Genomic DNA, 23,295 nt, shown 5'->3' with positions numbered 1-23,295 from the left:
TGGGACTCTTGGGTGTTTGAATAAAGTTGTTTATGTTTTGTTTTGTATGTAATGAATGTTGTGAATTGCCTGAGAAGGGGTTTGTGGGATGGAACACTGGGGCAGACAAGTCACAACAGTTCCTAGAGTGTCCACTAACAGGAACTCACCTGGAGGAACACCTGACTACAGGTCAGTTCCTGTTCCCTCAGACATGCAAATGAGTTGGATTAGATAAGCCCTAGCCTGCAATCACTCTCTCTCTTAGCTACTTCCTCCTTCGATGGGAACACATCTCAAGAGAATCTCTAGTTAGCATGGTTCTCACTCTAGGCCTGCAGCCAAGAGTGAGACCAAATGGAGTCTTACTTTACTAAGTAGTCTCTAGATGTATATATACTTGTAACTTTTCTAAGCAAGCCTGCCTTTCTGAGATTATGCTGTAACTCAGGATGAAACTGTAAGTAAACTCTATCTTATTTTATAAACACTGTGTCGTGTATTTCTTTTAAGAGGGACAAAGGGGACCTTTGCCAGGAAGTGTAATATTGAACTATAAAGTGTAATATTGTTATAGAGATTCTAGCGAATCTAACGCACATGCTTTGCTGCGCACAAAAGGGGAATGTCACTCTGCTAATATTGGAAGCTTGCTAACACAAGCTTGGATAGGATCTATCTAATAATATATCCTAATCCACATCCCTAACATTCCCATAGTAAGAAGTCCTTTCCCCTCAGAAGCAGACTAAGAGTAAAGCAGGTGCAGGAAGGAAGTCTCTGGTGCCCAGTCCATAGCTGGAAAGATCGTGGCATCAAGGGACAGGGGTGGCCCACAGTGGGGGAACTTAGCCAGCGCAAGCAATGACTGATCCAGCTTCAGCCCAGATGTCCATCCCTCTGCTGGGAGGGAGAAAGGGTAAAACCTGGAGCCTCTTCATCTGGGCTGGGCTCATCCTAGAAATCCACAATCTTTGGTTGCTGGGGTGCGAAAAAGCCACAACTAATTCTACACCACTGTTGCCCTCCTTTCAAAAGATGTCTCTGAGCCGTAATATTGTTCTGTGTTGCAGAAAGGCCTGGAAGCTGCCCTGCCTTTCCTGCAGTAGTGAATCCACCTTGCCTAAAGGGATGTCATAACGATGGTGGTTGTCCCTCTCCCATGAAATGCTGCGAAAGAATGTGCTCCATGGTCTGCATTAATCCAGGTAAGAGGCTGAGCCCCTTGTGGAAGGACACAGCACAACAAGGCAGCCCTGTTTAGGGAACTTTTAATGTTTGGTGGATTTCTGTATTTCAATATTTTGTTGGAAGCCGCCCAGAATGGCTGGGGGAACCCGGCCAGATGGGCAGGGTATAAAAAATAAATTTTATTATTATTATTATTATTATTATTATTATTATTAGGCAGATGCGGATGCTGATGATTTATTGCTATTTATTGAGTCCCCCATAACAGCAGCCGGAGAAGCAAAACATCATTCTGGCAGTAAGAGCCCTTTGACAGTGGAATAGATTCCACCAGCAGACTAGAACTGTCAGGCTGGAAGGGAGCCCAAGAGTCACCGAGGGCTTTGCTCTTTTGCAGAGAAGCCTGGACGATGCCCAAGACATACAGGTTCAGGAATCTGCGTGGCAGAATGTGACCATGACTGGAACTGCCCCGGTGTTAAGAAGTGCTGCGGGAGTTGCCCACGAGGCTGCATTGATCCTGTCTAAGGTGAGATGATTTTGAATTTGGTGGAGGGTGGGGTGCAGTGGGACAGACTTTTTCTTTAATGCAGGAGCCAGACTGACTGGGGTTTGTGGAAGGTTTTGGAGTCTCAGAGCTCAAAATATTCGGTAGCCTTTCCTTTGTAAATCTGCCTATGCTTTGCTACCCAGAACTTAAATGCATGACCTTTCCCATACCCTTTCAAACACATACATCTGGAGAGTATCCCTAGCCTGACTCAGAGCTGAGAATATTTGGTGGCCTTGCTTTTCCTTCTTTCCCGCATTTCTTCTGCTTAATGCATATACTTGGAGGTGTTGTAGATGGCCCTCGATATCTATCTAATATATAAAATAGTGAAATGTTGCCACACTGCCGTTTGGCCACAGGAAGGTGGAGTTGCAAGCTTGATGCAGGCATGATGAGAGTTGGTGGATGAGCAGCCCAGAAGGCCTTGCAACAGACTGCAGCAGCTGCCCTGCTCCTCTGGCTTCTCTGCCTGCCAGGCCTGGTGCGTCTGCCACAGGAATCCACACACCCCAAGTGGCTGACTCTGCTACTGGCCACCCTGGAGAAGACGAGGGGATGATTCTCCCTGCCCACTCATCCTGTGCAGTGGAGAGCACTTGCAATGGCTCAAAGGACTTTAGTATGGAGCTTGTGTGTGGAAGCTGCAGCTGTCCATTGTGACCCTCTTGGTCTTCTTCCCTTCAGCTTCTCTTCGGGAGCCAGTGTGGTGTAGTGGTTAAGAGCGGTGGACTTGTAATCTGGTGAACCGGGTTCGCTTCCCCACTCCTCCCCATGCTGGGTGACCTTGGGCTAGTCACACTTCTCTGAAGTCTCTCAGCCCCACTCACCTCACAGAGTGTTTGTTGTGGGGGAGGAAGGGAAAGGAGAATGTTAGCCGCTTTGAGGCTCCTTCGGGTAGTGATAAAGCAGGATATCAAATCTAAACTCCTCCTCTTCTTCTTCTTCTTCTTCTTCTTCTTCTTCTTCTTCTTCCTCTTCCTCTTCCTCTTCCTCTTCCTCTTCTTCTTCAGCAGACCTTGGCTGGACCGGATGCCCAGAAACAATGAGTGCAGCTCAGCCTGTATCATCTGAAGACCTGCTGACCCCTCCAAATATGGCAATCAAGGCACCATGATTGAAGACCTTGGGTTTCCACCAACTTGTCAGGTTTCTGGTGGTTGAGCAAAGTTTGCTCATTCCAGCATCCTCTTTCTCTTTCGCACAATAAAGACATTGAATCATTTTCATTCTAGACAGTGTGTGTGTGTGTGTGTGTGTGTGTGTGTGTGTGTGTTCTCCCTGCTTCCTTCTCCAGTGTTGTCCCCAACTTTGTTGTCCCAATGGGGCAGGGTTGGGGAACCTTCAGCCCACCTTCCAATCTTGACCCACCAGCCTTCCACATTTGGTCCTCAAGGTCATTTGGGGCAAGCCATACCCACCTGTCCAACACCTGATGTTATACAGGTTTGGGAGGCCATGAGAAATAGGGCGGGGCTTGCGCAAAGCCCACTTTGGAGAGCTCCCAAATCGCCCAGCTACCAGCTTGTTGTCCGGAACCATTGACACACTGCCAAGTGGAGAAGAGTACCTAGCAGAATTTCACTCCCTTCCCATCAGCTGATGCAAAGGGAAATTGATCCTGCTTAGCAATGGGTTCAGGTGCACAAGAGAGCTCTGCACACCAAGCTCAGTACTAAGCAGAATTATTCTCCTTCCCCAATCAGCTGATGGACAGGGAAAGTGATCCTGCTGAGTGTTGGCCCACCAGAGAACTCATTGCAGAGGAGTCCCAGAGACCAGGGAGGATCCAGAATCTGAATCAGGGTCTCCAGAGGCTCCTGCTATGGAGTTCAAGGAGGCACGGGGCTCTGAGCTTTCCACTGCAGACTGGGAGATCACTGAGCCAGATCCTGACAGACAGGATCCTAGGGAGCAACTTCCCATGGCAAAGCTAGAGCCAGGATTGGTGTCTTCCCCTTCCCCTTAGGAACCAAGTGCTTCCCACAGTCCCTCACTGGTCCTGCAGCACAGGGGGCACAGCAGGTGGGATGTCATGGAGGGTCCACCTTCAGGTGAGAAGCTTGGCCCTTTATTAGGGGGCAGAGCTTGGGAGAAGTTTCCAGGGGGCAGAGACTTCAGAAGGCTCAGTTTGGCTCATTGGAGGAAGTTGCTGCCTTGGAGCTGTCAGTGTTTCTACAACACCACTTATGGACTCATGTTTATGGAAGACAATCTTACTCGGCTACGAGTGATCGCCAAAGAAGAAGAAGAAGATCTGAGGCGCACACACACACACCCAGCACTGCTTTGGAGAATCATTTGGGAATGGGGAGAGATCCAGGGGCCTGTCATCCCAACCTTTTGTTTCCCCCCCCCCTGGTAGTGCCGAAGCTCCATGCTCCACTACTGGGGGCGGAAAGCAGGCAGGGACATCACATGCGCCCTGTGGGGTGTGGGGTGCATCCTGGGGGGGGTGTGCTGACCGTGAGGGTGTGGTGTGCCGCACACAGGGATGTGGCATGCATTCTGGGGGTGTGACGCGCCGCTTGTGGGGGCATGGCACTCAGCATGTGGGGTGGTGCACGGCACGTGTCTGGGGGGGCACCACGATGGCACCCTACTGTAATAGTGGTGCTGGGGGCGGTCCTCTCCTTCCATACTCCCGTTCCTCTGCCAGTGCCTCCTGGGAGTCCTGGAAAACTGAGCAGACCAGACGGGCCAGATCTTTTGAATCTGATGGGCATTTATTTTCAGTTCGCTTCTAATGTCATCCAGCAATTTTAAGACAGTTTTTTGAAAGCCATCTGTTGTTTTGTCTAACAGCATTTCTTCAGGGTCACAGCAGGGTTTGCAAAGCATGGAGTGATTGCTTGTGTCTCCGGAGTTGAAAGCGAAAGTCATTTCCAATATGGTAACGAAGTCTCCTTATATACTTGTTTTTATTTCCAAAAAGACTTGCAACAAATTATGATGTCAGTGACTTGCCATTTCTAATACTGTATTAATCAGTCCCCTTTATTTCTTTCCTACCACGAAGTCAACTTCAAAGTCTCAGGGGAAGAATTAAATTCCTTTGTTTTGTGAAATCACAATGCGACTCGCCGATCCGACTGAGTCACCGCTTCCAGAAAGAAAAGCAGCTTTTTACAGTCCTATTCCACAGTTTGCAGGGATTTTAAATAAACATGGCTCCTTCCCCCCCTTTCCCTGTTTCTGGGGGGTGGGGTGGAATTAAGGTCAATCTTTGGAAGCTTAAATTAATTCAAAATAAGTTTCTGGCTTCGGGTAATATAACTGCTACCTGTCTATCAGTGGACAGGGACCAGCTTCTGTTTTTAGAGTCCCTCTCCCGTATCCGATTCTGCCGAATTTAATCTTTTTTACTCATGGGGTCCAAATTTCTTAGTGCCTTCTTAATTTGGGAGAATTAACCGCTCAAAGCCATTCAAAACCAAAAGCTTCGCGCAATGGAGGCAGCAAAAGACCCACAGCATCCACATCTACCACTCCGCTCGCTCTCAGGGCTCTTATTAGACCTTGCCGGGAAGCAGAGGAGATGTCCAAGGATGCCAGACAAGTCACCATGCCCTCAGAAAACTCAATCTGAGGTTCTTCTGGGGGTCCGCAGCGCTTTTGCAGCACCCCTTTCAAAGCGCCGGAGTTCTTGGAGCGAGAATCTCCGTGTCCGTCTGGTATGGCGGTCAACCGGAAGCCAGGATGCCTGTTGCCTCTGAATTGACAGCTAAGAGATGGTCCATAATTATGACACAGGAATTGAGGAGTGGGGCCATAGCTCTGTAAATGAGCACTTTGGTCCCAGACTCTATCTGGGCATCTCCAAGTAAGAGAAACCCTTGTCGACTGCTTAGCTAGCATGATGAGCACCGATCTATCTAGGGTTCTTGGGCCTGGATTTCCATGGATGCCTGACCACTCCTTTAATCCCACAGGAAACTGATGGCAGTGATGCATAGCCTGAAATTCCTGCAACGTCTACAGTTTTGGAGATGTGAACCCAGCACCCAAGGAGTGAAGGCAACAATAGACCCAGCTCCCTCTGGACCCAACAGCTCCAGCCAGCATCCTTCCCTGCCTGCAATAAAATGAGCCATGCAACTGCATACCAGAGTGTCTTGTCCTTGAGTCTTGCTTGCTTATATCTTTCCAAAAGGGTGTTGGCAGGAGAGAGGGAGAAAGAGCCTCTGGCTGAGGGCTGTAGAAATCTGACAGATCACACATACAGCCAGGGAAGGGGAGCTTCGCAATGGGGCAGAGTTAGTAGGGACAATGCCCCGGAGAAGGGCAGATCCACCCCTCTTGAGTTCTATGATCCCTGCTTCCCAAATATCTGACCATCTCACCAAGCAGGGGTTGGGTGGGCAAACTGTTATGTTTGTCTCATGTGTTACTTCTGGGATCCAGGTCCTTTGTAGTCTCTCTCTTGGAGTGTGTCCCTGCATTGCCTGCCTTCTTGCCCACCTTCCTCTTTTGAAAGGAACAGGGCACAAGGTGGCACCAGCTTGGCGCACAAAACCACCCTGCAGTGATGGACAAAAAGGATGACCAGAACTCCTGGGGTCTCCCCCTTGCCAACAGATGGTTGAGGGGGAGGATACTGAGCTGCCTTCTGTTCTCCCAGTCCTGCCTAAGAGGGACTCTGGCTCAGATTATTAGGGTGCCAACAACTGATCCCTGATTTGGGTTGCCATAGTACCACATTTGTTAGCAGCTTCTGGGCGGAAATCAGCCAAATACCCGTGAAAATCTGGGCACATGGCAGTCCACGTTGGCAAAGCTCAACAACTTTGCCCACCCCAGAATTTCCACCTTTGAAATATGTCAACCCTGTTCCAAACAGAGTCCAAAAGCGGCAGCCCTGTATCACTATGATCTTAGCCATAACATTGACGGAGAAACATCCCAGCCCCTTACGGAGTCATAAGTGCCTGGCAGAGAGGAAGGTGAGCAGGACACTTTGAAAGTGGAGTCAAACAGGACCCTGATTGAGCCCCAAGGTGAGGCTGCCTAGGAAGGAAGTCCTCGAGGGATACTCCATCTGTGTGAAGGACGCATCCACCAGAACATAGGTGTGTGAATGAACAAAAGTGGGCACTGCCATGAAAGCGGGATGGCACCAGCAAGCCACCTGACTGGTCTCCCCCTTGCCAGGATGGGGAGGGGAGAATATGGGCATCCATTCAGACTCACGTGATACCCTTTTACTAATGAAAGTGCAGCTTTTAGAATAAGGATGTTCAATCTGGAGGTCACTGCACACCACGGAAGGAATTGCACTCCAAGCAGTCTTGATAGAACTCCTGCACTCTACTGATTGAGTGGTGTCAATTCAACCTTGTTTACTTTGAGGAATTATCACATCTCACAATGGCAGCGGTGGGCAATGCATTCCTAAGCGGATGGATCTGCTCAATGCTGTGTCTAATTCTGGGCACCACAATTTATGGAAGATATTGACAAGTTGGGATGTTTGCAGAGGAGGGTGACCAAGACATTCAAGGGTCTGGAAACGATGCCTTATGAGGAATAGAATCATAGAGCTGGAAGAGACCACAAGGGCCATCCAGTCCAACCCCCTGCCAAGCAGGAAACACCATCAAAGCATTCTTGACATATGCCTGTCAAGCCTCTGCTTAAAGACCTCCAAAGAAGGAGACTCCACCACAATCCTTGGTAGCAAATTCCACTGCCAAACAGCTCTTACTGTCAGGAAGTTCTTCCTAATGTTTAGGTGGAATCCTCTTTCTTGAAGTTTGAATCCATTGCTCCGTGTCCGCTTCTCTAGAGCAGCAGAAAACAACCTTTCTCCCTCCTCCATATGACATCCTTTCATATATTTGAACATGGCTATCATATCACCCCTTAACCTTCTCTTCTCCAGGCTAAACATACCCAGCTCCCTAAGCCGTTCCTCATAAGGCATCATTTCCAGGCCTTTGACCATTTTGGTTGCCCTCTTCTGGACACGTTCCAGCTTGTCAGTATCCTTCTTGAACTGTGGTGCCCAGAACTGGACACAGTACTCCAGGTGAGGTCTGACCAGAGCAGAATACAGTGGTACTATTACTTCCCTTGATCTAGATGCTATACTCCTATTGATGCAGCCCAGAATTGCATTGGCTTTTTTAGCTGCTGCATCACACTGCTGACTCATGTCAAGTTTGTGGTCTACCAAGACTCCTAGATCCTTTTCACATGTACTGCTCTCAAGCCAGGTGTCTCCCATCCTGTATTTGTGCCTTTCATTTTTTTTGCCCAAGTGTAGTACTTTACATTTCTCCTTGTTAAAATTCATCTTGTTTGCTTTGGCCCAGTTGTCTAATCTGTTAAGGTCATTCTGAAGTGTGATCCTGTCCTCTGGGGTGTTAGCCACCCCTCCCAACTTGGTGTCATCTGCAAACTTGCTCAGGATGCCCTCAAGCCCATCATCCAAGTCATTGATAAAGATGTTGAATAAGACTGGGCCCAAGACAGAACCCTGTGGCACCCCACTAGTCACTACTCTCCAGGATGAGGAGGAGCCATTGATGAGCACCCTTTGGGTTCGGTCAGTAAGCCAGTTACAAATCCACTGAATGGTAGCATTGTCTAGCCCGCATTTTACCAGCTTCTTTACAAGAATATCATGGGGCACCTTGTCAAAGGCCTTGCTGAAGGGCCTCATCCTGCAGGGCTCTTCTTAAGTCTTCTTATGAGCAGATTGAGTGAATAGTTCCACTTCCCCTTCTCTTCTCCCCACACCACATGTGCCCCGCACCACTCTCAAATCTTTTCTGGAGGGTTGGGAGAGTCCTCACAACAGGTTTAGGGGGCCTGCAGGGGTGAGCAGTGGGAGAAAAGCCCCATTGTGCAAACAAGGACTTAATGCAACCCCAAAGAGTGCTTTGTTATATCAGCTTGATGGTTTGCCAATACAGCAGCTTAAGGTCAGTGACTTACAAGACAAAGTGAGTTTGCCACCAGGACAGGTAATATATGGGAGGCAAAGCACTGTGCTTACAAGCATGAGAAAAAGGAGGGAGGGAAAGAAGGAAGGGTTCACAGAATCAAAGAAATGCAGAGTTAGCAGGCACCCCAGGGGCCATCTAGTCCAACCCCCTGCAATGCAGGAACCACAGCTAAAGAATCCCTCGGTTCCTTACTATTAAGAGAGGAGGGGATCCTCTCCTGGCTCTGGGCTGGGCTAGCCTGTTGTACGTGTCACAACAATGAGAACCACCAGGAAACATTCTCTCCTTGTGACATTATTGAGAGTGGAGAGATTAGAGCAGATTTTCTTCTGGATAGTACTTACAACAATGTAATCTGAAGCATGACCAATTTGTACACCGTATTTCCCTGGACAAATTTACCCCCCCCCTGAAAAAAGCCTTCATGCTCATTCTCTTAGACAATTTGGCATCACCACTGTTTGTTTCCATAAGCTTTGTGGACACAGATGTACTTTAAAACTGACGGAAACCAAAACAAACGCAATTTTCCCCTGGGAAAGAAGAAGACATGGGCAGCACCTTGAACTCTCCCACCAACCAGGTATAAAATTTATTTTGAGGCTGATCTTTTGAATGTCTGCTGTCAAAAAATCCAGTAGAGAACTTTATAACTCAGAGCCTGGTGTTGGGGGAGCCATTGCCAACAGAGACATCAACTCCGGGGCGGGGCGGGGGGAGGTGTCTCTCTCCCAAGGTACAATGATGGTCCCCACCTGACCACGGTTGTGAGTTTTTGCTAAACCAGTGGTTTTCAAAGTGGGTGGTACTAGTCCTGGGGAGGGTGGGATTCCCTAGGGAGGGGCAACAGGGCCTAAAGTGCCCCCCTTGACCATACCCTGCAGAGGGAGCTCTCCCTTTACATTCTCCTTGCAGTTCTTTGTGCATTGCAGGGATATTTGCCAACCCCTCCTCTTCCCATTGTTTCCATGTTTAGTCTGGGTGGGGCTCCTGGTGGGATGGGGCATTATAAAACAACCTGGCTGCAGGCTGGAGGGCACCCCATCCTACCCGGCCATGAAGTCTGGCGGCCTCGTCTTCCTCCTTGTGGGGCTCCTTGCTTTCTGTGCCATGATGCCTCCTGCCTCCGGCCAATGTACGTGACGCCTTTTGGACCCTCACTCACAGATGGACCCCTTTCTGCCTGGGCAAAGCTCTCTGGACAGGTCTATTCTTCTGGTGTTGGTGCTACTTTGTGAGCAGCTCTGAGTGAGACCCCCTTTGCCCCTCACCCCCAAGCCCTTCAAGAGTTCAGACCCTTCAGAGGAACACAGATATTTCTGTGCCACAGAGGGTTGTCAAGTGGTCTGCCTGGGAATGTTTTAGGGCGGTGGTTCCCAATTAGCTAATTACGGAGGACCCCCTGTTTTTCAAAAGCCAGGCCATGGACCCCCAATTTTGAGAATTTTGATAGCTCTATGGTAGTTACCTCTGCAAAGCATTCTCTTTTTTTAAAAAGTGGGGGTAGCCTCTAATGTTGGATTTTTTGAATAGCCAAGTTACTTTAGAGCCGGTCTAATGTAAATACTGTCTGTTTAAGAGAAACAGGTGCTGGTGTTTCTGTTAATTGCTCACAGGTGTGGGCTCTGCTTCTTGTATATAAGGCTCTGCTAGAAAGCTTTCTGTATCTCTTAGTTAGATTTTTCAGTTTGATTCATCTCGTAGTAGATCACTCTCTTAGTTGTTCTCAGTTTAAGAGATTCCTTAGTTGAATTTTAGTATGATTGCTTAGTTATAATGCTAGTTTGCTGTTAATTCTCAGGTAGTTTAATGGGAGTTTTGTGGGAGTTTGTGGGAGGTTTGGAATGTGGGAGAAAGCATTTATCTTTAGTTTAAAGTCTCTTTAGAGTCAGTTTGTTTTTCAGTTAAAGAAACCCAACAGTTTGTATTTTCTTCTGTATGCTTTTACAAGCGTACAGCTAGTAAGGGGGTTTCATATAAGGGAGATAATTCCCTACACTCTTGATGGTGTTTTCTTAGCCAGGTCAACTTCTGACTGCATATACTCTGCGTGAAGCATACTTTAAAGGGCCGCTGTAAAACTGGGATATATATTTAGATTAAGCAAGTTTAATACCCAGTTTTCTCCAATATTATTCTTATATATATATATATTATTTTCCAATATCTAATAAGCAAAGGATTTTAGGCATACAAAAAAACAGACTATGGCTGAGCTATATCTGGTTTTTAACAGTGTGATATATCAGCAGCTAACTATCGCGATATATCAAAGTGTCTGAAATGGGAGTTTAGGTGTGGGGATAAGGGAAGGAGCAGCCATGGAGATGGGGAGTGGGTGGGTGGAGTGGAAGCGGAATCACCCCACTGCATGGTTTGAGTGGGAGGAGGTGGGGATGAGGATGGGGGCTGCATCAAGTCGCCATCAGCTGGGCAGCCAGCAGTGGCAGTCAGTGAAGAGGCACATCCACCGTGGCTGCGGCTGCTTTCCTTCTGGCTGAGAAGAGCTGCTCCGCCTCAGTGCCTTGAACTGAGGGCCATCAGCTCCCTTGTTCTCCCTCAGCATGAAAGAAGACAGCTCAGGTCAGCAGTGTTATTGGCTGAGATCATTGTGCGATATCAGCAATGCCTTGAAATTGGCTGCCCTGCTCTCCCTCAAGCGAGGAGAGATATGCTGCTGTGTATTGCCGGGTCAAAATCGTTATCGCGGTGTGATTTCAACACCGACTTGGGCCAATATATTGAAAAATCGCAGAGTGCTAAAACAGACCATAAAATTTGTGATACTGCCATGGGAAAATGGCAACCAGGCAGGGGGTCTTCTCAGTAGTGGCGCCCGCCCTGTGGAACGCCCTCCCATCAGATGTCAAGGAAATAAACAGCTATCTGACTTTTAGAAGACATCTGAAGGCAGCCCTGTTTAGAGAAGTTTTTATTGTTTGATCTTTTATCGTGTTTTTAATATATTGTTGGGAGCCGCCCAGAGCAGCTGGGGAAACCCAGCCATATGGGTGGGGTATAAACAAACAAACAAACAAATAAAACTTATTGGGGGGGAAGGCAAGGGATGGGGGCGCGGACTCCCAGGGTGTATTCTGTGGCCCCCCAGGGGTCCCTGGACTCCCTAATTTGGAACCATTTTTTTAGGGGGCTCCAAAGGGAATCCTTCCCTTCTCTTGTTTGGGTTGCCATCTTCTGCAGCAAACCTGAGAGCTCAATTTGGATGGGAGGAAGGAAGAGAAGTGGGCTGATACCTGGGGAGGGAGGGAGGGGGAGATGGAGACACCTCCCCAACACACACACACAACTGAAGCTGGGTCTAATAGCTTCAGCCGAAGAGCAGAACAGGCTGAGAAAGGAAAGATTGGCCGCACATGCCATGACTGAAAGAACATGGAGGGACATGAAGGGAAGAGGGTGGCAGCTGTGGGGGAACTTGCCCAGCCCCAGCGAACACTGATTCAGCTTCAACCCAGATGTCCATCCCTCTCCTGGGAGGGAGACAGGCAAAAATTAGGACCCTCTTCATACAAGCTGTGCTCATCCTAGAAAGGCAAGGATTATTTGAGTTAGGGATATGCAAGAAGAGGCGAAACCCTGTTCTGCCCCAAAGTTGCCTTCTTTTCACAAGATGTTTCTAAGTGAGGACGTTGGTCTGTGTCACAGGGCCTTGGAGGTCAAGGGCTGGAATCTGCCCTTTCAACTTGAGAAGAGTGAAGCAACCTTGCCAGCAGGAATGTACACTTGATCTTCACTGTCCTCACCCCAAGAAATGCTGCCCAAACATGTGCTCCATGGTCTGCGTATATCCAAGTAAGATGCCGATCCCTTTGTGGAAGGACACAGCACTATTATGTGGGTGTGGGTGTGAATGTGAATGTGGATGAGTTATTCTTGTTTATTAGGTTACAATTTGAAACTGGAATATTAAAGCCAGTTAAAACAAATCAGTTTTATATACAGTAGTTACAAATTATTTAATTGTATTATCTATTTTTAGGCACCAGGCGAAAATGTTTCTCTTCAACCAGGCCTTGGGCTGATTAATATTCTACAGCCTTTTAAATGTCTCCATGGAAGGGGGGTGGGCGTTATTGTTTTGCTGTTTTGTTTTTATTCTGTATTTTATTGTGCAAACCACACTGAGTTTTTATGATGGAGTGGTATATAAAGCTAATAAATAAATGATAGAATCAATTGCAAACAAGCAAGCAAACAAAATAACAAACAAACAAATGTTCCTGGCTTTTTACTGTATGGCTGTTTTTAATTACATTTTGAGAGGCCTGCTTGTATCTGAAGAGAGGTATGTTTGCAATGGATAACTACAATTATTATCTCAAAAGATCCAAGATGCCAAAGAGTTTAGTTCCATGGTAATTACTGAAACCCGTCACCTGAATTTTGCTCCATTGTGTGTGATAAGCAGATAATAGGATGGGAAATGCATAAGATGTTTGTCTGAGGGAAAGTGATGGCAAGTACCGTATTGTCAAAGACAAAATAATTAGGCACAAGCCTTAACACTCCTCTCTTCTCTCAACAGGGCCCTGACAGTGACCCCAAGCCTTGAATCCCAGCAGCTTCTGCAGTCTTGGTTTTGGAGATTCAAGCTCAGGACCCAACATGCAAAGGGAACGATTGTTCCAGCTCCCTCCTGACCCTCATGGGCTCAGCCCAGCCCCCTCCCCTCCCTGCAATAAAATGACCCACATCACTGCACTCCAGAGTGTCTTGTTCTTGAGTCTTGTTTGCTTTTATCATCCAAAAATTGTTTGTGGAAGAAGGGAGAGTGAGCATGTGGCTACCACAATAATGGCGTGTGAGTGTTGACTTGGTTCTGCTTTACTTTGTTCTGTCAGCGATTATTTAGCTGTGATTCCTGCATTGGACTAGATCAGGCATCCCCAAACTGCGGCCCTCCAGATGTTTTGGCCTACAACTCCCATGATCCCTAACTAACAGGACCAGTGGTCGGGGAAGATGGGAATTGTAGTCCAAAACATCTGGAGGGCCGAAGTTTGGGGATGCCTGGACTAGATGAATAGCAAGAAAGGAGATTCCAACTAAACATCAGGAAGAATTTTCCAACAGTAAGAGCTGTTTGAAAGAGGAACAGGCTCCCTTGGAAGCTGGTGGACTCTCCTTCCTTGGAGGTTTTAAAGCAGAGGTTGGGTGGCCATCTGTCATGGGTGCTTTAGCTGAGATTCCTGCATTGCAGGGGGTTGGACTAGATGGCACTCAGGCTCCCTTCCAACTCTACAATTCTATGACTCTGCAACATTCTTTAATCAGAAAAAATGTGTCCTGTTGCTGTCTGAGTTGAGGCATCCACACTAATAATAATAATAATAATAATAATAATAATAATAATAATAATAATATTTTATTTATACCCCGCCCTTCCCAGTCAAGACCGGGCTCAGGGCGGCTAACAACAAATAATATCAACACAAGTATAAAAGAAACAATTCAGTTAAAACGCAGATTAATACAATGTTAAAATTCAATTTTAAAATTAAAAATCTACGAATAAGATAAAACCATTATGAAATAAAACCTTGGGGGAGGGTAACCGTGGGGTCAGACTGCGTCAGTCCGAAGGCCAAACGGAACAGCTCTGTCTTGCAGGCCCCACGAAAAGATGACAAATTTAAGAAAATTCTAAAGCCTCTGGCCCTTTTTGTAATTTTTTTTCAGAAAAAGAGATCACCAGTGGAAGCCCAGGAAGGCCTCTTTCTGCTTCACACTGAGGAATAATGTCGTGGGAATTCAGCAAGCAGAGCGCAGTCAGAAAAGGATAGCCCTCCTCTGCCAATCACCCACCCACCAACTCAGACACATCTCTAGGATTCAGGAGCAAATATCCAGGTTTATTTATTGCAAATAGCAAAGGGGAACTTGAGTGAAATGGGCTCCGGCAGGAGCAAGAAGGAGCAGGGAGATGGCAGGAGCAAGAAGGATGAGGTCAGAGACCCTTTTGGAGAAGCCAGGACGTGGTGCTGTCCTTGGTGCTGAACCTCTTTCAGGGCTCTGCTGGGGGTAGAAGTCTTCTATCATCACCACTGGAGTTAGTAGGGAATTTGCTGTTATCAATTTTTCTTTATATTTCACCCATATCTCAATAATGTTTCTTCAGAAGGGATTTTCAACATTTTGCCACTATTGTCTATTTGGTTTGCTAAAAGAATATATTCCCTAACTTCTCCCTCATTTCTTATGTACCACTCTCTAACCATTCTAACTCTCCTGGTTCTGTTATCCCATTTATGATATTTATGATATATGATATACTTGCTATATAATATAACTTTATGTTGGGAAGAACCAGTCCACCTGTTTTCTGGGGTTTATACCATCTTCTTTTTATAAATTCAAAGTTTCTTATCCCCATTACAAAATTTGTTGATCATACTTTGCCAACCCTTTATCTCTGTCTCCGATATCTTAATTGGTAACATTCTAAATAAAAAATTATTCTAGACAAAAATTTCATTTTAATAATCTCTATTCTTTTAAACCATGAAAGCTTAATTTTCTAATATTCCTCTAGCTTTTCCTTAATTTCCTTCTTTAATTTGTTAAAATTCTCTTGTTCTAAATCAGGCATAGGCAAACTCCGGCCCTCCAGATGGGTGCTTTAGCTGAGATGATGGGGCTACAATTCCCATCACCCCTATCTAACAGGACCAGTGGTCAGGGATGATGGGAACTGTAGTCCCAAAACATCTGGAGGACCAGAGTTTGCCTATCCCTGTTCTAAATTTTCTAAATTCCTTGTTATATTTATTCCCAAGTACTTGATTACATTTCTTAATTTTACATCTATTTTTAGTTCCTTCAAAAAAATTCGTGTTTCATCTTCCTCATAGTTAAATATCATCATCTCTGATTTGGGACAATTGGCTTCTCCAAACAATTCCTGGCCTTCTTAGTCCAGTCACCCATTCTGCTGCTACCTTGACAAAGAACATGCATGGCAGTTTTACCAGTGACCAGGAAGTGAGTTTTCTGCAGTCCCTCTGGCTCCATTAACCCTCACCCTGTCCAAGCTCCCACTTCACAACACGTGCCCCATGCCTTCACCCAATCTCTTACCTGCTGCCCTCTGACCAGAGGTGGGTGTCAGCTCAGTCCAGAGGGCGAGGAGCCCCACAAGAAGCACCAAGACACCAGACCTCATGGTGGGGCAGGCTAAATGGGGAGTCCACCGCCCAGCCTGGCTTCTCTCTCTTTATATCTCCCAGAAGCATCAGGGGGGTTGCAGAACCCCAGCACACCCAGGAAGGTGGTGAGCAGGACAGATTGGAACTTCTCTCCTCCCTCAGCAGCTTTTGCAACAAACCGTCCCAACAACTGAAGAGCTGTGGGCAGCCTTTCCACAGAGCTGCCTGAGTGAGGAGGTGGTTTGAAAGCACACCTGCCGCCTCCCAAGGAAGAAGGGGATTTCTGTCTAATATTCTGCAAGTCAGGATGCCCTTCCATGCTATTCCCCATTGCACTGGGAGCAGAGAGGGAGGCGAGGTGATTCTTGCATTGCAGTGGCTTGGACTAGATGACCCTCAAGGTCCCTTCCGCCTCTACAATTCTGTGATTCTGTAGTGGAGCTCTAGTGGGAGAGGTCCTTTCTTCCCAAAGCCCCCTGAAGGGCTCAGCCTGGGTCACTCAAGGCTGCCTGGACCATGGCAAAATTCAGGGGCAAACTGAAGATGCTTCTCCACCCCAAAGGAGTGGGCAGCAGGAGCTTAGGGCTGCCAGCCAAGGATCAGCTAGCTGCTCCTCACTGCTATAATATTTTAAGAGCCCCAAGCAGTGTATATAAGTATAAATAGCAAAAAAAAAACCATCATAGAAACATGTGGAAAGAGAACATTACAACCTCACTGCTAAAAAAAAAACCCAGTAATATCTATATTTGACCAATGACTAATCTGAAATGGTTTGGCAGAACATAAAGTTCTTTTGTAAACAATGAAAACATAAAATAATTGACCCATGGCATTTTTATCCTCAAGGGTTAAGGGTGTTCCCCCTTGACACAGACAGGAGGGTCTGTAGTGGAGGCAGAGCTATAGAAGGGGAGATGGAGAGTTGTTGGAGATGAGGACTCCCCAGGCAGAACAAGGCAGGCAGGCCTGGGATCTGCTGACTAGTAGCATAATGTCTGCTCCCACCAAATTCTTCTGCCACCCCGTCTGGCCTGCTCAGCTTTCCAGGACTCCTAGGGGGCACTGGCAGAGGAATGGGAGTGCGGAGGGAGTGGACTGCCCCCGGCACCACTATTACAGTAGGGTGTCATCGTGTTGCCTCCCCAGACATGTGCCGCACCCACCACACGCGCTAAGTGCCATGCCCCCACAAGCGGCGTGTCACACCCCCAGAATGCACGCCACATCCCTGTGTGCGGCACACCACACCCTCACGGTCAGCACACACACACCCAGGATGCACGCCACACCCCACGGGGCACATTTCACGCCCCCGGCTGCTTTCTGCCCCCGGTAGCGGATCATGGAGCTTCGGCACTACCAGGGGGTGGCAACAAAAAGTTGGGATGACAGGCCCCTGGATCTCTCCCCATTCCCAAATGATTCTCCAAAGCAGTGCTGGGTGTGTGTGTGTGTGCCTCAGATCTTCTTCTTCTTCTTTGGTGATCACTCATAGCCGAGTAAGATTGTCTTCCATAAACATGAGTCCATAAGTGGTGTTGTAGAAACATTGACAGCTCCAAGGCAGCAACTTCCTCCAATGAGCCAAACTGAGCCTTCTGAAGTCTCTGCCCCCTGGAAACTTCTCCCAAGCTCTGCCCCCTAATAAAGGGCCAAGCTTCTCACCTGAAGGTGGACCCTCCATGACATCCCACCTGCTTCACCCCCTGTGCTGCAGAACCAGTGAGGGACTGTGGGAAGCACTTGGTTCCTAAGGGGAAGGGGAAGACACCAATCCTGGCTCTAGCTTTGCCATGGGAAGTTGCTCCCTAGGATCCTGTCTGTCAGGATCTGGCTCAGTGATCTCCCAGTCTGCAGTGGAAAGCTCAGAGCCCTGTGCCTCCTTGAACTCCATAGCAGGAGCCTCTGGGGACCCTGATTCAGATTCTGTATCCTCACTGGGCTCTGGGACTCCTCTGCAATGAGTTCTCTGGTGGGCCAACACTCAGCAGGATCACTTTCCCTGTCCATCAGCTGATTGGGGAAGGAGAATAATTCTGCTTAGTACTGAGCTTGGTGTGCAGAGCTCTCTTGTGCACCTGAACCCATTGCTAAGCAGGATCAATTTCCCTTTGCATCAGCTGATGGGAAGGGAGTGAAATTCTGCTTGGTACTCTTCTCCACTTGGCAGTGTGTCAATGGTTCCGGACAACAAGCTGGTAGCTGGGCGATTTGGGAGCTCTCCAAAGTGGGCTTTGCGCAAGCCCCGCCCTATTTCTCATGGCCTCCCAAACCCGTATAACATCAGGTGTTGGACAGGTGGGTATGGCTTGCCCCAAATGACCTTGAGGACCAAATGTGGAAGGTTGGTGGGTCAAGATTGGAAGGTGGGCTGAAGGTTCCCCAACCCTGCCCCATTGGGACAACAAAGTTGGGGACAACACTGGAGAAGGAAGCAGGGAAAACACACACACACACACACTGTCTAGAATGCAAATGATTCAATGTCTTTATTGTGCGAAAGAGAAAGAGGATGCTGGAATGAGCAAACTTTGCTCAACCACCAGAAACCTGACAAGTTGGTGGAAAGCCAAGGTCTCAGATCATGGTGCCTTGATTACCACATTTGGAGAGGTCAGAAGGTCTTCAGATGATACAGGCTAAGCTCCACTCATTGTTTCTGGGCATCCGGTCCAGCCAAGTTCTGCTGCAGAAGAAGAAGAGTTTGGATTTGATATCCCGCTTTATCACTACCCGAAGGAGTCTCAAAGTGGCTAATATTCTCCTTTCCCGGTCCAACCAAGGTCTGCTGCAGAAAAGAAGCTGAAGGAAAGAAGACCAAGAGGGTCATGATGGACACCTGCAGCCTCCACACACAAGCTCCGTACTAAAGTCCTTTGAGCCATTGCAAGAGCCCTTCATTGCTAGGGTTGCCACCCATCCTGTATAATAAAGGATCCTACTATATTTCGAAGTAAAATGTTACATCATGTATTGATTCAATAGGACACAGTATGTCCTGTATTTCTGCTTCTCTCTCTCTCTCTCTCTCTCTCTCTCTCTCTCTCTCTCTCTCTCTCTCTCTCTCTCTCTCTCTCTCTCTCTCTCTTCAGATACATGAAGGCTACCAGATATTTTGATCTCTGAGACTCCAAAATCTTCCACAAACCACAGTCAGTCAGTCTCTTTCCCAGTGCACTCCTCCCTCCACCATATTCAAAATCATCTCACCTTAGACAGGATTCCTGCATATTCGTGGGCAACTCCCGCAGCACTTCTCAACACCGGGGCAGTTCCAGTCATGGGAACACATTGCCACGCAGATTCCTCGACGTGTATCTCCTGGGCATCGTCCAGGCTTCTCTGCAAAAGAGCAAAGCCCTCGGTGACTCTTGGGCTCCCTTCCAGCCTGACAGTTCTAGTCTGCTGGTAGAATCTATTCCACTGTCAAAGGGCTCTTGCTGCCAGAATGATGTTTTGCTTCTCTGGCTGCTGTTATGGGGGACTCAATAAATAAAATAAATCATCAGCATCCTCATTTGCCTAATTGTGCTGTCCTTCCACAAGGGGCTCAGCCTCTTACCTGGATTCATGCAGACCATGGAGCACATTTTTTCACAGCATTTCTTGGGAAAAGGACAACCCTCATTGTTATAGTTACAGGTAGGTAGCCGTGTTGGTCTGACGTAGTCGAAACAAAATAAAAAAATTCCTTCCAGCAGCACCTTAAAGACCAACTAATTTTTTATTTTGGTATGAGCTTTCGTGTGCATGCAGGCGCTTATGTAGGGAAAGGTTGGGGGGGTATCACTCAGAAGGGTGGTGGAAATGGGTGATTGACTGACTGATAGCTCTTGACGACTGTGAACGCTTTATCATGTATATACATGATAAAGCGATCTTCAGCCATCCCAACCCTTGCTTTTTCATGCAAGACCATTTGCAGTCATTCACAGTCGTCAACAGCTATCAGTCAGTCAATCACCCATTTCCACCACCCTTCTGAGTGATACCCCCCCAACCTTTCCCTACATAAGCGCCTGGGGACTTCTGCTTCAGTGTATCTGAAGAAGTGTGCATGCACATGAAAGCTCATACCAAAATAAAAAATTAGTTGGTCTTTAAGGTGCTGCTGGAAGGAATTTTTTTATTTTGTTTCATCATTGTTATGACATTCCTTTTCGCAAGGTGGATCCACTACTGCAGGAAAGGCAGGGCACTTTCCAGGCCTTTCTGAAAGACAGAACAATATTACGGCTCAGAGACATCTTTTGAAAGGAGGGCAACAGTGGTGTAGAATTAGTTATGGCTTTTTCAAACCCCAGCAACCAAAGATTGTGGATTTCTAGGATGAGCCCAGCCCAGATGAAGAGGCTCCAGGTTTTACCCTTTCTCCCTCCCAGCAGAGGGATGGACATCTGGGCTGAAGCTGGACCAGTCTTTGCTTGGGCTGGCTAAGTTCCCCCACTGTGGCCACCCCTGTCCCTTGATGCCACCTTCTTTCCAGCTATGGCACCAGAGACTTCCTTCCTGCACCTGCTTAACTCTTAGTCTGCTTCTGAGGGGAAATGACTTCTTACCGTTGTTTAGTGGGATGTTTTCTTGGAGATGAGGGCTACTCTTGTCCCTTTGAGTATTTCTCAGGAGCGCTTGAAAGCCTTTGTGCCAGAAGCACATGGAAGTCCTGGGGAATTTATCAAGCTAAGAATCTTAACAGCTGCTGAATGGCTGGATTCTAACCTCTCTGTTCTTGATGAGCTCCTCAGGAAAGAGTTCACAGGCTAGGGGTCCCATCTCTTTCCCATACACCCCACCTCCTTCTGATATAGGGGACATCCTACTGAAGGTTAGACTGTTGCACCCCAAGACCCCAGTCTGCTTCTGAGGGGAAAGGACTTCTTACCCTTTAGCGGAGTTTCGCAAGTTTGGCCACAGCCGTTACTGCAGCACTTCTTGTCCCCAAGACATGAATCATCTCCAGAACATTTCACCACACATAGTCCATATTTGCCCGGCGGGGGGCAGTATCCTGGCTTCCCTGGAACAGAACAACTACATGACTGCCCGGCAGTGGGGTGGGGGTCTTATAAGTCAGCCCACTCTGGGCTCCAGGGCGGCTCCCTTATAGATTTGTAGAGTTGGAAGGGATGGCCAAAGGTCATCAAGTCCAAGGCTCAGCAATGTAGGAACCACAGTTCAAGAATCACTGGCCTCCAAGGCATTTGGCCTCCAAGGCATCTGCTTTACTCTTGGGTTGCAGGTATTCGGGTCAGCTGAAGGGCTGTGGGTGGGTGTTGGAGAGGCATCTCCCTCCCTTCCCCCGCCTCCCCAGCTGTCATTCACAGAATTCTAGAACTGTAGAGTTCGAAGGGTCCCCCAAGGGGCATCTAGTCCAACTGCCTCCAAGGCAGGAATCAGAACTAAAGAATCCCTGAAAGATGTCCTCTGCTAAAAAAAACCAACAACCTCCAATTTCTATGATAAATTTTGGAAGAGTTCCCTGCACAATTTAGTGCTGGCCTACAGAAGCAAGCCAAGCTGTGGGATTGTAAAGCCACCAGTGGAGGAGGACACGGAGGCTGGAGAAAGGACTTTGTGTGGAAAGTGTCCTCTCCCCATCCTTGAGGAGCTCACCAAAGCTGCCATACCAGAAATTGGGTGTGGAGGGGGTAGCTGCCTGCTGAATGGGACACAGGTGTTGGAAGCCTCCGTCCAACCTTGATGCCTGCTTCCTCTCATTTCAACAGAGCTCTATGGTTTGTTGCAGCTGATGTCAATCCAAACCAGAGCCATAAAGTGGGGGGGGGGGTCTGTGGTAGAGCCCCCTAAAACACTCCCAGACGGACAGCCCTCCATGGCACGGAAATGCCTGCTCCTCCGGAGGATCTGAACTCTGCACACAGAGCAACAGCAGCAGAAGAAGAACAGACGTGTAGAGAGAGCCTTGCTCAGGTAGATAGGGCTCCATCTTTCAGGCAGGGTCCAAAGGGGGTCACGTACCTTTGCCAGAAGCAGAGGACACCACGGCACAGAGAGAGAGGAGCCCTGCGAGGAGGAAGACGAGAGCACCAGACCTCATGGCTAGGCAGGTCACTGTGCCCTCCAGCCTCCAGCCAGGTGGTTTTTATAATTCCCCAATGCAGCCGGAGCTCCACCCAGACTAGAGAGGAGACAATGAGGAAAGGTGGTACTGGCAAATATTCCTGCATTGCACAAGAAACGATGAGGAGAATGTAAAGGTCGCGGTCCCTTGGCAAGGTAAGATCAAAGGGGCCACTTCACCTTACATTCTCCATTTGCAATCCAATTTCCAAGAAAGTATCTCAGGGGTCAATGCTCCTTTTGCAAAACAAATGTCATTGTGCCAAAGAAGAGGGACGCTGCTGAGGCAATGGGAGAGCGTTTTTGCATGCCCTGGGTATGGCTCCATCTGGGCTCTGGTGTTATAAACCAGCGGCTGAGAGGCCGGAGGGCACTCCATCCTGCCTAACCATGAAGTCTGGTGGCCTCCTCGTCTTCCTCCTTCTTGGGCTCTTCACTCTCTGTGCCTTGATTCCCTCTGCCTCTGGCCATTTCTTTTGGACCCTTCCCTTTCCTCCACGAGCAAGATTATCTGGACAGTTCTAGTTCCCACATGGGCAATGGTTCTTCTGGACTTTCTGAGGGTGCTCCAACGCCTCCAAGACCTGAGAGATCTGCACTGGCTCCCAGTATGTTTTTTGAGCACAATTCAAAGTGTTGGTGCTGAACTTGAAAGCCCTAAACGGCCTTGGCCCAGTATACCTGAAGGAGCGGCTCCACCCCCATCGTTCTGCCTGGACACTGAGGTCCAGTGCTGAGGGCCTTCTGGCGGTTCCCTCAGTGTGAGAAGCAAAGCTATCCTATTTTTAAAAGACAAGGGTGGAGCTGTCGTCATCATGAACAAAACTGATTACATCCAGGAGGCTCACAGACAACTTTCCAATACCACCTTTTACATGAAATTGGACTCAGACCCCACACAAGAATACAAAAAAGAACTGAACAAGATTGTTAAGGAGCTACCCCCACACATCCAAGAACAGATCCTCACAAACACACCAGCGGAACCTCGACCAGGAACTTTCTATCTTCTACCTAAAATACACAAACCAGGAAATCCAGGACGCCCCATCATCTCAGGTATTGGCACTATTACAGTGGGTGTTTATGGCTATATGGACTCTGTTCTGAAACCATATGCTATCAGTGCTCCCAGCTACATACGTGACACCACAGATTTTCTGAGGAAAATACAATCTTTGAATAATCTTCCTAACAATACAAACTAGCCACTATGGATGGATCTGGAATCGTTGTATGCCAACATCCCACACAACGATGGTTTACAAGCCATAAGGAACACCATTTCAGATAAAACCACAGCGGACTTTGCTACCAAACTCTGCCACTTTGTCCTTACCCACAACCACTTCAAATTTGGTGATGACCTGTTCCT

The 23,295-nt window shown here is 47.8% G+C and overlaps 2 protein-coding genes and 1 long non-coding RNA gene across 9 annotated transcripts in view; 2 read left to right on the top strand and 1 right to left on the bottom strand.

The window, feature by feature from the left end:
• Positions 1 to 21,963, bottom strand: part of LOC118091520 (WAP four-disulfide core domain protein 18-like) — a 57,919-nt gene extending 35,956 nt beyond the window's left edge. Inside the window, exons 1-2 of the mRNA XM_088673532.1 lie at positions 21,819 to 21,963; positions 20,722 to 20,856 (exon numbers count right to left, since the gene is read on the bottom strand). Coding sequence (XP_088529658.1) covers positions 20,722 to 20,856; positions 21,819 to 21,897 — 214 coding nt within the window. The 5' untranslated portion in view covers positions 21,898 to 21,963. The remainder of the gene's footprint in view (positions 1 to 20,721; positions 20,857 to 21,818) is intronic.
• LOC132592472 (uncharacterized) overlaps positions 1 to 23,295 on the top strand; it is a 36,535-nt gene that overhangs the window by 8,305 nt on the left and 4,935 nt on the right. For 4 of the 7 annotated variants that reach the window (XM_088673526.1, XM_060277425.2, XM_088673525.1 and 1 more), the window contains 3 exons: positions 1,053 to 1,187; positions 1,568 to 1,699; positions 2,737 to 2,954. In XM_088673526.1, the coding sequence (XP_088529652.1) occupies positions 1,053 to 1,187; positions 1,568 to 1,698 (266 nt within the window). In that variant the 3' untranslated portion in view covers position 1,699; positions 2,737 to 2,954. Of the gene's footprint in view, positions 1 to 1,052; positions 1,188 to 1,567; positions 1,700 to 2,733; positions 2,955 to 23,295 lie in introns of those variants that run through there. The other 3 variants (XM_088673527.1, XM_060277424.2, XM_088673524.1) reach the window with 2 other exon arrangements.
• LOC148685201 (uncharacterized) lies at positions 4,325 to 5,830 on the top strand. The gene is made up of 2 exons (XR_015950894.1): positions 4,325 to 4,613; positions 5,653 to 5,830. It is a non-coding gene; the product is annotated as an uncharacterized LOC148685201 (long non-coding RNA).

This window comes from Zootoca vivipara, chromosome 7, assembly GCF_965207765.1.
Source record: "Zootoca vivipara chromosome 7, rZooViv2.hap1.1, whole genome shotgun sequence".
Classification (NCBI taxonomy): Eukaryota; Metazoa; Chordata; class Lepidosauria; order Squamata; family Lacertidae; genus Zootoca; species Zootoca vivipara.
The sequence above is the reverse complement of the archived record's forward strand: the minus strand, read 5'-3'. Positions and strand labels throughout refer to the sequence as shown.